A 17,862-nucleotide genomic window follows, 5' to 3' on the forward strand; every position below is an offset into this window, starting at 1 on the left:
ACTCTAAAGCAGTTCTAAAAAAAGTGTCTTAATGTTCATCTAGATCATCAAGATAATTTTAAACAGACCTGATCATTCGTTAAACAGGTAAAGATTATCAGCTATTATACCATGGTCTGGGTGAATACTCGATTCTGATTGGCTGCAGGGTGTCCGTTAAAAAGTGATAGAGGACACCTAGTAAAGTAGTTCTGGTGAAACTGCCTGTTTACCATTCGAATAAATGCGCTGCCTACAACAGCTGTGAGTAACCATAGCAACAGGCAGTCAAAGTATCTAACGTTAGTTATGTAGTATTCTTACATTCTGCTAAGAACCAATCATATGCCATAGACATAATATCCTGTGTTCTTATTGGCCATGTCACATGTCAGTAATATGATATAGCTCTGGAGAGTTCAGAGTTCAGTATGCATCCAGCGAGATAAGAGTGAGCACTTTGCCTGTGTGATTTTGAGTTAATAAATCCTCATGATAAAACGAATTCAGCGTGCACCTAGAGTCTCCTTCCATCGTAATATGAACAAAAGCTTTACAAGTTAGATATTACATAGCCTACTAATAAAACAATGAGCGACTTCGTTATTTCGTCAGTCTCTCACGGACTGAAGGAGCCCAGTAAGCCCGCAGACTGCTCTCGCATCGATGTCACCGACATTATTTGACGGATCTCCAGTCCAGCATCGGAGAGTCGATCTACAGAGGTGGTTAGTGTAGACTAGTGTAACACATAGTGTTTTATGTGTAATAAAAAAATAACTATGCCTAACGTTACCTTTGTGTTTCATGAAAAAAAAAAATTCAGTTTTAAACCGGAAGGGTTCTACAAGCTGAGCGGACTATATCTCAGGTTACTAAATAAATCGTCAGGCAAGTTATTATTTGAAAAAACTAGATTTAGCCTAATTAAAATATAAACTAATGTTTTAAAAATGTTTTATTTGGCAAGTGACCATGGTATAAGCGGGTTAATGCCCTGTTGGCATTAACAGGGTCCTCTGCTGCGTGTCAGCCGGTTCACGCCTCGCCGTCGTCCATTAAAACCTGACAATGGACACCTCGTCGGGCATTAACCCTTACTTAAATTAGTTAAATTCAGCTATTAAGCAGCTCTGCAGAAAACGTCTCGAGTTACGACTGTAACCCATGTTCCCTGAGAAGGGAACGAGACTGCGTCGGTTACGACACTTTGGGGAACGCCTCCCAGTGTAGTGCCTCTGAAGCATGAATGAAACTAAGCCAATCTTGATTGGTGTTGCGTCATGGCGTAACGTGTGACGGCATGCACGTAAGCTACAAAGGTACGCCATTACACTACAACATCAGCTTCTGTGATGAAGCAAGTCGCTCCCATGCAAGGGAAAGCATGGAGGAGGGACGCAGTGTCTCATTCCCTTCTCAGGGAACATGGGTTACAGTCGGAACCCGAGACATTTTCTTTCGAGGGAACTCGAACTGCGTTAATTACGACACCTTTGGGAACAAGTACCCACTATGCCACAACGAGCCCTTCTGTCCCAGCATTAAGCTGCACACAGGGACACTTAGGACGAGAGCACTAGAGTGCCAGGTGTAGAAGGGTTGTCCAGACTGTAAAATCTAATAAAGGTGTGAGGGGTGGCCCATCCAGCTGCATCGCACACTTCTTGGATCGGGCCCCAGAAAGGATGGCTCTCGGGGTCGCCATTCCTCTGGTTGAATGAGCCTTCACGGCCAAAGGTGAAGGCAAACTGCGCACCTGATAAGCCATCGATATAGCTTGAACGATCCAGTTTCTGATGGTCTGTTTAGATGAACGGAGCCTCTTCTTGGGCGACCTGGAACACACCAGCAACTGGTCTGACTTCTGCCATGAAGAAGACCTCTGAATATAAAACTTGAGTGCTCTGACAGGGCAGTGCAAATGAAGTCTCTCCTCATTCGCCGTCATATGAGGTGGAAGCCACATTGGAAGGCACTTTAGGCACATAGCCCGGCCTTGGATGCAAGATAGCCTTAATGTCGATCACCCATGAGATATTGAAGAGCGCCTGAAGGTCTCCTACTCAGAGAAGTAATGGCTAGTAAAAAAGCTACCTTGAGGGAAAGGTTCTTGGCTTCAGCCGACTCCAGAGGTTCGAATGGGGCCTCGACCAGCACTTCGAGAACCACTGCCAGGTCCCATGTTGGAACCCCGGGATGAGGCACAGGTCTCATCATCCAAGCCCCACGGAAGAAGCGCAGGACCAGCTGATATCTCCCCAGAGGCCCATCACCCAGAGGAGCGTGGAAAGCCGCAATGGTTGCCACGTATACCTTGAGTGTGGACAGGGTAAGACCAGTCGAGAAGCGATCTTGGAAGAACTCCAGCACTGAAGCCACCTGGCAGTTACCTGGGTCCCCCTCACACTCTCTACACCAAATGGTAAAAACTCCGTTCTACGGTCTCTACTATTCCTACTGACAGACCAGTTTCTTGGTACTGTGCCCCCTCAGGGGCCAGACCCACAATTTTCATAGCTCTTGCCGAGGGTGAAATATTGAGCCATCTGCTGCATCAGCAGGTCCCTCCTGGTTGTAATATTATGTCTGAGAACCATACTCGGGCCGGTGACAATGGGGCTATTAACAGTAGACTGACTCTGTTGTGACACAGCCTCTATAGAACGCCTGGTAGCAGTGAGATCGGGAGAAATGTGTACAGATGCAGCCTTGGCCACGTCTGCACCATGGCATCTAACCCCAGGGAGGCTGGATGTATGAGGGATAACCACAGACCACAGTGTGTCATTTCTCGAGCACAAACAGATCCACTTCCACTGGGCCAAACCTCTGAAATATTGACTCCACTACCTCGGAGTGAGTAAGGCGGCTGTCGAAACGACTTTCGACCCTGGGACAGAAACCAAGCTTTTTCCTCATAGATGGGGAACAAAGGCATCTGAGCATGCGGAACGGGTCCCCCATCGGGGAAAACCCCTTGGTTTTCAACCACCACTGCAGGGCCCTCATGTGCAGCAGGCCAAATGGAATGACGTTGGACTCTGCTGCCATGAGCCCCAACGCTCTGAAAATGTTTTATAGTGATGGTTTTTCCTAGCTTTAACCTGGTCACCTTGGCCAGGATGGACTCAATCAGTGCAAGAGAAAATTGTGCCCGCATCGTGACCGAGTCCCACAATACTCCTAGGAACATGGTTAGCTACACCAACACGCTTTTTTCATGTTGAGTCTCAACCCCAAGCTCTGAATGTGGGAAAGTACGACATCTCGATGCCGAACTGGCAGCTCTTGTGACCGGGCCATAATAAGCCAGTCATCTATATCATTTAGCACCCTGATACCCTGAAGCCTCTGCGAAGCTTGAGCTGCATCCATGCATTTGGTAAATGTGTGAGGGAAGAGAGCTGGGCCAAACGGAAGAACCCGATATTGGAACACTTTGCCCCCGGAAGTGAACCTCAGGAACTTCCTGTGAGATGGAAGGATTGATATGTGGAAGTATGTATCCTTCAGATCTATTGTGACAAACTAATCCTCTTATTGAATTTGATTCACGATGATGGGAATAGTGAGCATCTTGAACCTGGTTCAAGGGGTTTAACCCCCTCGAGAGTTGTCTGCACGTGTGTGTGTGTGCTTGTGACTGGTGACTGACAGACAACATCAAATAAGACACATGACAGCACTTGCTAAAGAAAAGAAAGCTGACGCTGTTGTGTGCCCTTTGTAGCTTCCATGTATGCCTTCACACGTTACATCATGACGCAATACCAGTCAAGATTGGCTTAGTTTCATTCATGCAGGGCGTTCCCCAAAGTGTCATAATCAAAGCAGTTTGAATTCCCTTGAAATGAAACAGTGATGTCATTGTTCAGCTCAGTTCAGTTCTCATCCAATAGTGTTTTTTTTTGTGCAGTCTAGTCAATAATATGAAATATTAAATGGAATATTAAATGTCCCCAACTAAGCAAGCCAGAGGCAACAGTGGCAAGGAACCCAGACACCATCAGGTGACAGAATGGAGAAAAAAAAAAGTAGATTGGAGGTCTTAGCCTCCAGCTGGCTCTTTTAGAAAAGTAGAAATACCCTAATTGCTCCAGTACACAAAGCCCTATGCAACTTTTAGTTTCTGACGCCTGCTTTTCACAGAGAAGAAAATAAGTCAAATAGTATTTAAATTTTGCCTTTTCTACCTGATGCTTAAGAGCTATGAATACACATTAATTTAATTATCGGTTTAAGAAGTATTTAGTGATTATAAGAAAATAAGATGACAGGATAGAGTCTTATGAGTGTATATGAAGATAATACTTCTTTGCCTTTCTCAGATAGCCTGTCTGGAGGGCCGCACTGGATCAAAACAACCCGAAGAGTCTTACAGCCCTGCAGGAGAGAGTCAACCAAGCAGTCCGACCTCCGGTTCATCTGAAAGAAACGGACTGTCTACAGACGATCTTCAATCGGGTGCAAAAATCAAATTATTTATTTTGTGAAAGCTGGTCAGAAATAAAGGATTAACAGTTATATCTTGCTCTAGTTATTCTAGTTTATTTGGCTTGTAATACCTTTATTAATTACTATTTGGTTTGGAAAAGATTTAAACAGGCTAGTCTGAAAGTGTAGTCTTTTCTGGTTTTAAGATGTTGGTGTTTGTCGTTCCTCAGATGCAGACTGGGGTGATGTTCCTCAGACGGCTCGTCTGGACTGTAGTGTCTACAGAGCCAAAGCTAAGCTGGCACAGGGATCCCAACGCAAGCGCCCATCTCGAAATAAACTCAGAGAGTCAGCAAGAGGCTCACAGGCACCTAGCCAATCACAGGTACATTGAACCACAGACATTTAAAGGGTTAGTTCACCCAAAAATGAAAATTAAGTCATCAATTACTCACCCCCATGCTGTACCAACCACATAATAGCTTTGTTCCTCTTCGGAACACAAATGAAGATATTTTTGATTAAATTTTAGAGCTGGGTCACTACCACAAAGGCACCCTAAAGGCCTGTTCACACCGGAACGAATTTCGCGCGCGTTATTCGTCAACGTTTAACGCCTCGTGACTAAACAATGGGCGCCAATGTGAGTGTTCACACCGACGCGAAAAACGCCAAGCGGCATTTTTGAAAAAACGCCTCGGGTTCGTTTTTTTGGTTTGACGCGCCGCGTCAAAACCTATCCGACCAACGAGATTGGTGGGTTTGCTCACGTGTCTGGTACTTCTGAAGTTACAGTAAAACACAAGTTGAGGGCGCTCAAACACAAAACGGTCTTGCCGAGCACACATACGGCGAAGAAGAGATAAGATATGGGCAAGATGAATGTTGTTGAGCTGCTGGTCTCGGAGCATAAAGAGCTATAAGATAATATTTATATTAGTATTTCTGTAATAATAGTATATAGGGTGACCAAGAGTCCTGTTTTCCCAGGGACATGTGTAAAACGGTCACTTTGTGCTTTACAGAAATCTGAGTTGAGATGAGAACTGCGCATAGTGTGCGTAATGTCAGTTAGATTTTGACAAGTGAGGAGAGAACCGCTCTGCCGACTCTTTGTATTCTTTCTTTTATTTTATTTTTCTATTGCGACCAGATGTTTGTTTGTGTTTTTTTTTCTCGCTCGATCCCCGTGTATGAGGAGGACTGGTGACGTTTGAGTGGTTTTATTAAACGCGGGGAAAACTCTCGTCTCGTCTCTCGTGCATCTGTTCATCCGACAACTGCTATGTTTTTATCTCTGGGCAACATCTCAACTTTGCGTTACACATGTCCTGTTTCCACGTCCTGTCCTGACTGTTTTTAAGTGATGAAAATGTCCTGGTTTTCAAACAAAAACTGCTGGGAAAGATCAGTTCTACAGCAAAATATAGATGGGCAAACAAGGTGGACGAGAAAGAAAAACAAGATAAAGAGAATGAAAACTAAAGATATAAATAGATTTTGTTAGTTCGTTTTTGTAAGTTTGTGAGAGCTGTTTTTTGTTACATTTGGAGGCATTTCTTTTAGTTATTTATTATTTATTTATTTTTTCTAATACAGAAGACATTATTTCTATCATTATTTCATTCGTTTTTTTTTCTATCTGTCATAATAAAACATTGAGACATGAATATGATCACCCTAGTATAGTATTCTATTATTATTTCTGTTTTACATTAAGAGCCATCTTATGTCAGTGAATGAATTTGCATGTTCACTCGGCTCATCGTCAGCGAAAAACGCTTGGGTGTGAACACAAAAAACGCGTTGAAAAACGCTGACGAATAACGCGCGCTGATATTCGTCCCGGTGTGTACGGGCCTTAAGGGATTGAAACTTGACGGCCCAGAAAGTCATTGAAGAAAATGTTTAAATATTCCATGTGACTACAGTGGCTCAACTATCAGTTTATCAAGCGACGAGAATACTTTTTGTACAAAAAAAAACAACAACAACAAAAATAATGACTTTATTCAACTATTCCTTTTCTTCCTTGTAGGCCTGAGACGAGAGTTCAAGAGATTTCCATGATGCATGCGTGAGAACTGAACAAGAAAGAGTAGAGTTAGATCACAGTTCTCACGCATGCGTCGTGGAAATTTTCATTTTTGGGTGAACTAACCCTTTAAATACCAATTTCATTGCAGGTCACATAATTGTAAGGTTAAAGGGATAGTTCACCCAAAAATGAAAATTAGCCCATGGTTTACTCACCCTCAAGCCATCCTAGGTGTACAGACATTATACTTTCAGACAACTACAATCGGAGTTATATTTAAAAAACTCCCATATAATGGGAGTGAATGGCTGGTGAAAATTTGAAGCCCAAAAAAGTGCATCCATGATAAACAATACTCCACATGGCTCCGGTTAATAAAGGCCTTCTGAAGTGAAGGCATGGGTTTTTGTAAGAAAAATAACCATATTTATAACTTTAGAATCTAAAATAACTAGCTTCCGCCAGATGACCGTACGCATACTACACAAGTCGACCACTAAACTAGAGTAACCCTTGCTGCATGTATGACGTAGAATGTAGGAGTAACGTAAGCTTGGACGCCTCTCAAAGTTTACATTAACATTTATTCATTTAGCTGACGTTTTTTCCATAGTGACTTACAATTGCTATATGTCAGAGGTCGCAGGCCTCTTGAGCAACTAGGGGTTAAGTGTCTTGCTCAGGGACACATTGGTGTCTCAGTGGATTCGAACCCGGCTCTCAAACACCAAAGGCATGTGTCTTATCGACTGCGCCATCACCACCCTTAAACAAATTTTACAAATAGGACTGTGCAACAAACAGAAGCTCCTCTTCTATTATATAGAAATCCTCCTGTCTATTATTTAGACATTTCTCTTCAAAACCTCTAATTCGCAACCAGTGTTTTGTTTTGGTCTTTACTTTGCTTCATCTGAAAGAAAAATGTCATATAAACCTAGGATGGCTTCAGGGTGAGTAAATCATGGGCTAATTTTGATTTTTGGGTGAACTATCCCTTTAAACTAGCCTCTCCTGTGGGATTTAAAAGAAAGTTAACACAATTTCTTGAATTAGACTTTTTGTTTTGGGAAAATAACAGTGTGGTCCTTATTTTTTAAACAAGATTTTTCCAGGTCCCAAATCCCAAATACACTTTTCACTTATTGCAATTTTGCAATAATTTCAATTTGATTTCTTCAATTCAGAGTTTATTAAATTAAATCAAATGTAAGTGTTATCTTGTTTATAGGAATCTGTGTGCATACAAGACAACAATCAAGAAAGAACAAACAGTGAAAGAAGGCGATCTTACCTCGAGAGCCTAGCCATACCCATTCAATCTATACAGTTTGGTTATGACCAAAAAGGTGAACCAGGCAGAGGCGATGTATTAATTCAGAGCCAAACACCCCAAGGAGGCAGCAACACACAAGCTAGCCTGTCTCCGCCAAAAGACTCTTCTACCCCTCAGTCCCCATCCTCCTCACAGTCCTCCTCTAGTCTATTTCTCAATCTGAGAAACAGGAGGAGCAAAGGCAAGGAGCGCAGCAAGAGCAGGGCGAGCAGAGGTACAGCCATAAAAAAAAAACTTCTCCTATGTTTTCTTGAAGTACTTTTTCTTTAAATCTCCTACCACTGGTTTACCTGCACAGGCTTTTTATTTTTATTTTTATTTTTTTCAGATGAAGATAGCGATGGTTCACCAACACGAAAGTCCAAAAGACGATTTCCAGATTTCAGGTATGGCCTGGCAAGCATCTTGCTCTTGTGTGCCAATCTCGGTGATATTACAACAGGGAGTAGATGGGCCACTTGTAGGAAAATAAATAGGATAAATCATACAGTTAGAAGTCTCTCCTTTCACCCTTATGTTGTTTTAAATTGGTATGGCTTTCCACCGACCACCGCCTTCAGGACACAAAATATTTATTTATGAAAGTCAGTAGGACCCATAACTTTCAGGCTAAGAACCTCAAACGTCATGATGATATTTGTTAAGAAGTGTTCAGAGAATCAATGAGGTAGGATGTTGACATTTGAGTATTGACGTTAATGTTGACATTTGAGCTTTGTGTTACCGGATTTTATTTTTAGGATTTTAATGTGATTTGAGAGTGAATAAAGGCTTCAGGAGACCGAATCAAATCATATATTAATTTCTCTGTAACTTTATCATTTTTGGACCTCATTGACTTTCAGAATATGAACAAAAAATACTAAATATTTTTCACTAAATATCTTTTGTTTCACAAAATAAATATAGAATGTTTGGAATGACAAAATGGTATGTACTTTATGAGAAAATTTTGACAGAGGCATTTTATGTGCATGCTTTTATTATTGAGCATGATTTAGCATATATTTTTTTTTTATTTCAGAGATTTCTTTCCCACGTACCAAGTACGTGTAAAACACAAAAAAATGTAACAGTTCTGACTTGTGCTCTTTCTTTTGTGTTGGTCTGTAGTGGTATCCGCAGGTCTGGAGGCAAAGGCAAAAAAAAGGAGAGCATCACACTCAGAGGATCTGTAGGGAGCAGGTTTGAATATTAAATGTCCTAATATTAACCTACAACATTTATTGAAGTTAAGTTTAAAATCATTACAAGTCTGTAGGTCTCCTCCGATATAGATTACTTAGAATGGCTTCTGTTGTCTAAACTCAGGGGATCAGGAGACTTACTAGATGAGTCCAGCAGCAATGTTTCCCCCTCTGGCTCCATCTCTTCCGCCCCTTCTTGTATGCCATTTTCCTGGTTTGGGGACAGAGAGAAGGGAAAAGAGAAAGAGCGAGAGAAAGAGCGTTCTGCATCCAGCGGCAGTCTGCCTCATACTCCTTCAGAAGGATACATGGAGGATCGTACAAACACGGTGAGTAGGGACCAGATGATAAGACGTTTTTTTGTGTAGACCCTCAAGATGTGGTTTTCATAACCATCTTGAGTAAGAGGAAGAGATTAGTTAACAAGTTGGGTCTTCAGTATTTGAAAGGATTCATTTTTAGGTGGTTCATTAGGTTATACCCATTTAAAAGGAATTCAGTTTGTAGTTGGTTGCATTCCTGGATGTCATTTAAGTTTAATCAGCTTTTGATCCTATCAGGAAGTGAAGTTGTTTAATTGGGTATATTCTGAAGGCTGTACTGTACTGTTGTGGTTTTGAAAAGACTTAGTTAAGATTTTCTTAAAAACAAAGAAACTTTATTTATTAACTTTAAAGATTCTGCAGTTTTAGGTCTCTACAACTCCTTTGTACAAAAGGTCAGATGTTCTTGCTTCCATTGCACAAAGATGGTCTTTGAAGAATTCTCAAATCATGCTGGACTGCGCTGTATGTAATGCAGAATGCGATCTCTTCTTTCTCTCAGACCAACCTCTCCTGGCCATCTCTTCTCTCTCTCTTTCCTTAGATTTGGTACAGTATGCATTCAGTTCCCCAGTTCATGTGTCTGTTGTGTGAGGACAGTAGTACACTTAGTTGATCGCAGTTGCTACTAACCCTAGTGGACTCATTTTGGGTGTGGTTATGTTTAAAGATGAAATGCATCATTGTAGTAAAGGTATTCTGGTAACACTTTACGGTAAGGGTACATGAATTATCATGAATTCATGTATAAATTAATGCATGAATTATGCATTCATTCATGAAGTAATATCTCATGAATCATCAGGAACTTACACAAGTTCAGCGTTTTTCATTCATGACTTTATGAATGAACAACACCTTAATTAAAACATTAACTAAGATGAGCACATCATCATGAATTATGATCTATTACGCATGATCATGATGTTTTCTTTGTTCACAGTTATGCCACCATTAATAGCACATTGTAAATCAGTGTTTCAAAGGACCTAGTCACCACTTTAGTTGAGGGGCCACACACATGATGAAGTCATTGATAGATAATGCTTAGTTAATGATGACTTCTGTATTTGATTAACAGAATGTGTGTGCTATGAGCTGTGATTGCTCTATTTTGTTTTCTGTCCAAAGTAGTCATCATTAACTAAGCATTAATCTATTAATGACTTCATCATGTGTGTGGCCCCTCAACTAAAGTGGTGACTAGGTCACTGACCTAGACTAAGAACAAAGGAAACATCATGATCATGCGTAATAAATCATAATTCATGATGATGTGCTCATCTTAGTTAATGTTTTAATTAAGGTGTTGTTCATTCATGAAGTCATGAATGAAAAATATTGAACTTGTGTTAGTTCCTGATGATTCATGAGATATTATTGCATGAATGAATGCATAGTTCATGCATTAATTTATACATGAATTCATGATAATTCATGTACCCTTACTGTAAAGTGTTACCGGTATTCTTACAGAATACACCCTTTGGCCGACACTGATAAAGCTCAGTCCTGTGCCATTTCTATGGAATGTGTTAGTTCAGTGACGTAGTTTGTATCTGAGAATGTACCCTTCCTTATAGGGAGAGATTGATCTTGATGGTTTTCTAGTTACTTTCACTTTCACATGAGAAGGATGCCGGCTAGTAGTTGTAATGTGTGATAGCGCTCAATTACCAGCTCAAAAAGTAATACAAAATAGTTTTGTGTTTCTAATGGTTTTGGTTTCTGGAACTGTTCTCCATTGGTACTGCTTCCAAGGCACTGAAGATAATGTCACTGCTTGTCATTGCCCCATTTTTCCAGATTTTAGTTCAAACAAGGATTCAAGAGAAGGAAGTAACAAAGCCATGAATATAGTACATAAACGAGTCAGTGACAATGAATTTTTTTTTTAAGTGTTACACATTTTGGCATTTTGACGTCGTGTTACACATTACATGACTTTTTTTTTTTGTGTTTCGTGTTACAGTGTTACACTATTTTAAAGTGCCCTTGTTATGGTGTACAAAAAGTACAGAGTAATATTAATTAACAACATGTACTTACTGTTTAATGGGCTTAATGCCCAGCTGCACTACTTCCTGAACTTCAGCCAGCTCCTTGTTTCCTGTCTGCAGTTATTGGCCAAATTGATTAATCCAGGTGTGCCTGACCTCAGTTGTCATGGCAACAATAATCAGACACACCTGAATTAATCAATTTGGCCAATAATGGCAGACAGGAAACAAGAAGCTGGCTGAAGTTCAGGAAGTAGTGCAGCTGGGCATAAAGCCCATTAGGGTCAGGGTTTGGTAACGGTAACTTTCTTTCTTTTTATATAATTAAATTATAATAGATTATTTTGGGGATTTTTGGGAGAGCGTCATAAAGCAGAAATTGTTCATTGTAATTCATTAAAATATTAAATCTATTAATTAAATAAATAATTAAATATAATTTACATTTATATCAGTACATTTTTTTATAAATCACTTTTTACCTTTATTTTAAAACCATTTTGCACAATTAAGATGTGTACATGTGTTCAGGGTATTAGAAAAATATATTTTTTTTCTTTTTTATTGTTACAACATTCATATCATTCAATTTACATACACGTTTCATGAACTGCACATAAACTATATTTTTCATTTTCTTTACTTTATCTTGAACAGTCTTTTTTTCATGACCTTGTTCTTGTTTAAAAAGTTGTTTTAGTCTGAACATTGAGGATTAGGTTAGATACACTCACCTAAAGGATTATTAGGAATGTTTGTTCAATTTCTCATTAATGCAATTATCTAATCAACTAATCATATACAGTAGCAGTTGCTTCAATGCATTTAGCAGTGTGGTCCTGGTCAAGACAATCTCCTGAACTCCAAACTGAATGTCAGAATGGGAAAGAAAGGTCATTTAAGCAATTTTGGCCGTAGCATGGTTGTTGGTGCCAGACAAGCCGGTCTGAGTATTTCACAATCTGCTCAGTTACTGGGATTTTCATGCACAACCATTTCTAGGATTTACAAAGAATGGTGTGAAAAGGGAAAAACATCCAGTATGTGGCAGTCCTGTGGGTGAAAGTGCCTTGATGATGCTAGAGGTCAGAGGAGAATGGGCCGACTGATTCAAGCTGATAGAAGAGCAACTTTGACTGAAATAACAACTCGTTACAACCGAGGTATGCAGCAAAGCATTTGTGAAGCCACAACATGCACAACCTTGAGGCAAACAGGCTAGAAGCAGAAGACCCCACCGGGTACCACTCATTTCCTCTACAAATAGGAAAAAGAGGCTACAATTTGCAATAGACCATTTTGCAAGATGTAAACAACACTGGTCCAGAAGCACTTCCTGTTTCAGTTTTTTTTAACACTACATAAAAGCTGGGATAAAATACAACCAACAGAATATATAAAACTGAATCAAAAAGTTAAACAAACATCTTTAAGATGTTTTCTTTACATGTGAAATAAAGAAAACAGTTACAAACTGAAACAGGAAGTGTTTCTGGACCTGGTCTGATGAGTCTCAATTTCTGTTGAGACATTCAGATGGTAGAGTCAGAATTTGGTGTAAACAGAATGAGAACAAGGATCCATCATGCCTTGTTACCACTGTGCAGGCTGCTGGTGGTGGTCTAATGGTGTGGGGGATGTTTTATTAGCACATTTTAGGCCCCTTAGTGCCAATTGGCCATCCTTTAAATGCCACGGCCTACCTGAGCATTGTTTCTGACCATGTCCATCCCTTTATGGGCACCATGTACCCATCCCCTGATGGCTACTTCCAACAGGATAGTGCACCATGTCACAAAGCTCGAATCATTTCAAATTGGTTTCTTGAAAATGACAATGAGTTCACTGTACTAAAATGGCCCCCACAGTCACCAGATCTCAACCCAATAGAGCATCTTTGGGATGTGGTGGAACGGGAGCTTCGTGCCCTGGATGTGCATCCCACAAATCTCAATCAACTGCAATATGCTATCCAATCAATATGGGCCAACATTTCTAAAGAATGCTTTCAGCACCTTGTTGAATCAATGCCACATAGAATTAAGGCAGTTAAAGGTGGTCAAACACAATATTAGTATGGTGTTCCTAATAATCCTTTAGGTGAGTGTATATTTGTATTGCTAGAACACATTTAGTAAGAGCATGCTAATTCATCCCAAACTTCCCTTTTATAAATACTATATCAGTAAAAACTGTTTGTGAGAAAATCATTTGTGTCTGTCTATGTGTGTTTACTTGTGAATGTCCACATGTCCTACTTGTTATAGGGCTTATCTGTGACGGATGATTCGATCGCAGGTAGTCCTCGCTCTGTGTTTGCGGGGTTACTGAAAAAGCCCCGTCTCCTGGGGCGTTCACACGCACATGCCTTCTCCTCCTGTGAGGTGAGTGGCCGTGGGGTCACCACTGCATGAGCTATCCTGTAGTTAATGGTTGGCATTCATCACACACTAACACAAATATATTTAATCAGTACTGAACGTGAACTTCTGGTTTGTGACGTGTTTTGAAGAGGAGAGCAAGTATCACCGGTGGAATATTTGTGTTGTGAGGAAGGAATGGAAAGAATGAGATCATGCTCATAGCTAGGAGAAAGATAGGTGATAGTTCATCATGCATGTCTTTCTGTTTCACTTTTAATCATTTAAAGATATGGTAATGTTAGTGAAATGTCAAAGAAAATTTGAGGGCAAAAAATTTCCACTGTCAAAAGTGTAGCAAGCAAACCATGAAGCACTGCTCACACAGAAGTCAATGAAGAATTCTGTTGGATATTAATGTTGCTTGACCAACTTGAACATGAGTGGAATCCGCATTGGGAACTTTTTTTGTCCTCACTCGAAAATTCCAATTGAAATAACAGGATTTCGCCTGCGGTATGTGGAATTTCCCAAATGATTGCAACAGTCTTTCTACGCCCTGTTGGTAAGATGTTGCCACAGGTAACATTATTTCACAAGTTGTGTTAGGTGTGTCAGTAGCTTAATGTTAAAGGAATTAAAAACGAATCATTACTAATTCCCGTGTTGTTCCAAAACCATTTGACTTACTTTCTTCAGGGAAACAAAGATGTTCTGAAAAATATTCATACGGCTCGACGGAAAATGGCTGGTGAATACCCAATTCTCTATGTATAAAACTCAATATGAACTTAAATAAATGTGCAACTGAAAACGGAATATATATATATATATATATATATATATATATATATATATATATATATATATGTATACTCACTGCAGAACAAGAAATCCAGGGGGAGGAGTTGGATCCAGATCCAACTTCTCCCGCCTTACATATACCTAATCCTACCCATCTCCACTCCTAGATCTCGTGTACTGCAATGAGGTGCTACTGCAAAAAGTTGCAGAATTTTGCTGGCTGTTGGTGTTAAACCACTCTCTACAAACCAGTGAAGAGCCAATGCTTTTTAGTGTCATTGACATGAATAATAATATCTTAAATTTAGTCATATTCTTGAGGGCAGTACTCCAATACTCGAGTCCTGGGTTATGATCCTTCCTATTTCTGTTCCCCTCTCTCCTTTCTCCCACAGCCTTTCTTCCTATACTCATCAAAGTAAAAAGACCAAAAATAATAATACATTTAAAAAAAAATAGTTAAACAATTGATTGGTATATTGATGGATGTATTACTGTATGTTCCACTACTGTAAGTCACTTTGGAGAAAAACATTCCCTAAATGCATAACTGTTGATGTACAACATCAGAGGATTCCAAAAGTTTTTATAATTGATCAAAGGTGCTTTTTGTTAATTTATTGCGGAGCTTGGCAACCCCTCGTCATTACATGCATTCGTTTCATTAAAAAGAACTGTGAGAAGATTTTTCAGAACATATCCCCTCAGTTTTCAGTCTATCTTGGTCTTCTTGATGTCTACCTCTGTTTCTGACCTGATTTTACAAGTGTGCTCCAGATTCACAAGTCTGCCCTGGTAGGAATCTCTGTTGATCTGTTAACAGGCACTGTTAATTCAGGCACACAAATTGAAAAAGAAGGTAGTTTTAAATATGCTGAAATGATAGGTTCGTTTTTTGTTTTTTTGCATGGCAGGTGAGTGTAGTGCAGTCTTTTGCACCTAATGACTCCATCATATGCATTCTCTTGTTCTCAGACTCTTGATGATGGCCCTGCTCCAGCTGCAAAGCAATACATGTGGCAGAACCGCCCCCTTTCAGAGTGGACCAATCAGCAGGTCTGCCACTGGTTGATGGGCATGAACATGGAACAGTATATAGCTGAGTTTACAGCTAAAGGTGTGGATGGCCAAAATATCTTATGCATGGACAGCAGTAAACTTAAGGTTGGTCCTTGCATTATTATTATTATTATTTAAAAAAATGTTGGTTGCAGTATCGGTTTAAATAAGATTACACTTAAATATGCGTTGTCTTCCAGGAGCTTGGTGTTTCTAGCCAAAGAGACCGTTCCACCATTAAGAGGAGACTTAAAGATATGAAGAAGGCTCAGGAAAAACTTGAAAAGCAGCAAGTTAAAAAAGAAAGGGGGAGAGAGAAAGAGGCCAGGAATAGAAGTGGTCAGCCAACAAACGTTGAATCGGCCTGCTGAGGAAGTAACCAAACCCGTTCAGTCAAGTGACCGCAAATTTGCACACTCACTAATCTGAGTAATGAAATGTGTGCTGATAAAAATGGAGTAGATTGTCTCGCGCACACACAGGTGATTTTTTTTTAGATTGGTGGGAAAGTAACAACATGGGTGAAAACTAGAGGTCTTCTTCCAGTAGTTTGTAAATGCGACTTTAATAAGCTTGTCGTTAGCAACTCTTTTTTTACACAACCCATGAGTTAAAGAATCGAATCCTGTCTGCAAACACTGACTTTTAACATGCAAAATGGCGCTTTAAATAAGTTGTGTGTGTTGGTGCTGTACATGGTACTAAAAATGATTTTACTTCTGTCCACCAGAGGGCACCAATGTTATATCTGGCACTATGAAATGATGTTGAGATTGTGAGTCTCCTTCTTCAGAATTAAGTGGCAAATTATCACAAGCCAAGCTGCTAGTGCAACATCTGCACTTTAGCCAAAAGTCAACTAATAATCTACATGTGGATGTCTAAAAGTGATGTGCACACATTCCCAGGGTTAGTAGACCACACCAGGTATGGCTCCCTCTCCTTGTGTACACATTTAAGTGAACACTTCATCACCCTTATATAGACTTTTTTTTTAAGAATATTTTTTTTAAAATGTCTATTGTATATACAGTACAGTAATGTACATTTTACTGCTGAGAGGAGAGCAATTCATTGTCTTCTATGTCACGAATGATGATGGTTTTACATGTGTATTAATAAATAAATATTTTACAACAGATTTTATTTATTTTTATCTGTTTAATTTTATAGGGCATTTGTTTTGTAACTCATGACACATGTAGCTGCAAAGGAATTTAAAGTGCTGCCAATTAAATTATCTTTCAAAATAATCTCTTGATACTTTCCGATTTAACTTGATTTTTTTTTTTTTTTTGCATTCATTCATTCAGATGCATCAAAAAATGTTGCATCACTGACCAACCGATCTGCATATCAGGCCCATTTCATGTGTGAATATAAAGTTAATTTCATGTTGTCAGCTGTGGAAATTATTTACTCACAATAGCCTTAATAGGATCCCTTGAACCCTTCTATTTATAAATGAACCTTTCGAGGTTTTCAAACTTTGAGCTGCTAATAATGCTTGAACCAAGTAAAATATTGTAATATAATTTTTACTGTGAATGAAGGCCAGAAACACTGATTTAATTGATAAAAAAGAAAAGAAAGTTTACCTCAAAAAAGGCACAGCTAAATGTGATATTAATATGTTTGAATACAGATTTGTACATGCTCTGCCAATATATATATATATATATATATATATATATATATATGAAGAGTTCAGATGCAAAAGCCTCTAAATGCCATTTGAAATTTTCTTCTTTAATGATGATTTTTATCAAACGTGTATATTTAAGTTTAGTAATTTCACTTAAATAACAATTAATAGGTAATTATCATTGCCATTTAAGTGAAATCACTGAACTTAAATATACACGTTTGATAAAAATCATCATTAAAGAAGAAAATTTCAAATGGCATTTAGAGGCTTTTGCATCTGAACTCTTCATATATATATATATATATATATATATATATATATATATATATATACGTATATATAAGAGGTTAAAAATTAATATATTCAGTCAATTCCAATTTTACAACACAACAAAAACTACTATCCCAACTGATCTAAAGTTCAAACATTTTTAAAGACAGTACAATAAAATGTATAATTTTTTTTATTATTATTAAAAAGTAACACATGTAGCAAGTACAAAATTTTAGAGTTAGAGTTTTACCTTAAGAGCAAGGAACTTAATCATTGTTATTGCAAGGTAAAAAAGAATAGTTTCTGTGCCTGTCAAGCCTTACGTATCAGAGACACTGTTTTATATAGCTCAACCTTGATATATCTGTATACTTTGAGAACATTTTAGTACCATTAAAGTACATTTTTTTATTTCCTT

General features: G+C 39.0%; 1 protein-coding gene across 4 annotated transcripts in view; it reads left to right on the forward strand.

Moving 5' to 3' along the window:
* The window catches only part of ppp1r9alb (protein phosphatase 1 regulatory subunit 9A-like B), a 33,258-nt gene extending 16,594 nt beyond the window's left edge, over nt 1-16,664 (forward strand). For 2 of the 4 annotated variants that reach the window (XM_089132231.1, XM_039657401.2), the window contains exons 11-19: nt 4,311-4,446; nt 4,647-4,801; nt 7,686-8,004; nt 8,119-8,176; nt 8,904-8,975; nt 9,102-9,306; nt 13,568-13,684; nt 15,440-15,628; nt 15,724-16,664. In XM_089132231.1, the coding sequence (XP_088988357.1) occupies nt 4,311-4,446; nt 4,647-4,801; nt 7,686-8,004; nt 8,119-8,176; nt 8,904-8,975; nt 9,102-9,306; nt 13,568-13,684; nt 15,440-15,628; nt 15,724-15,894 (1,422 nt within the window). In that variant the 3' untranslated portion in view covers nt 15,895-16,664. The remainder of the gene's footprint in view (nt 1-4,310; nt 4,447-4,646; nt 4,802-7,685; nt 8,005-8,118; nt 8,177-8,903; nt 8,976-9,101; nt 9,307-13,567; nt 13,685-15,439; nt 15,629-15,723) is intronic. The other 2 variants (XR_005620289.2, XM_039657402.2) reach the window with 2 other exon arrangements.
* Nucleotides 16,665-17,862: the final 1,198 nt, after the last annotated feature.

This window comes from Pimephales promelas, chromosome 6 (assembly GCF_988280905.1).
Source record: "Pimephales promelas chromosome 6, fPimPro1.hap1.1, whole genome shotgun sequence".
NCBI classification, from domain to species: domain Eukaryota; kingdom Metazoa; phylum Chordata; class Actinopteri; order Cypriniformes; family Leuciscidae; genus Pimephales; species Pimephales promelas.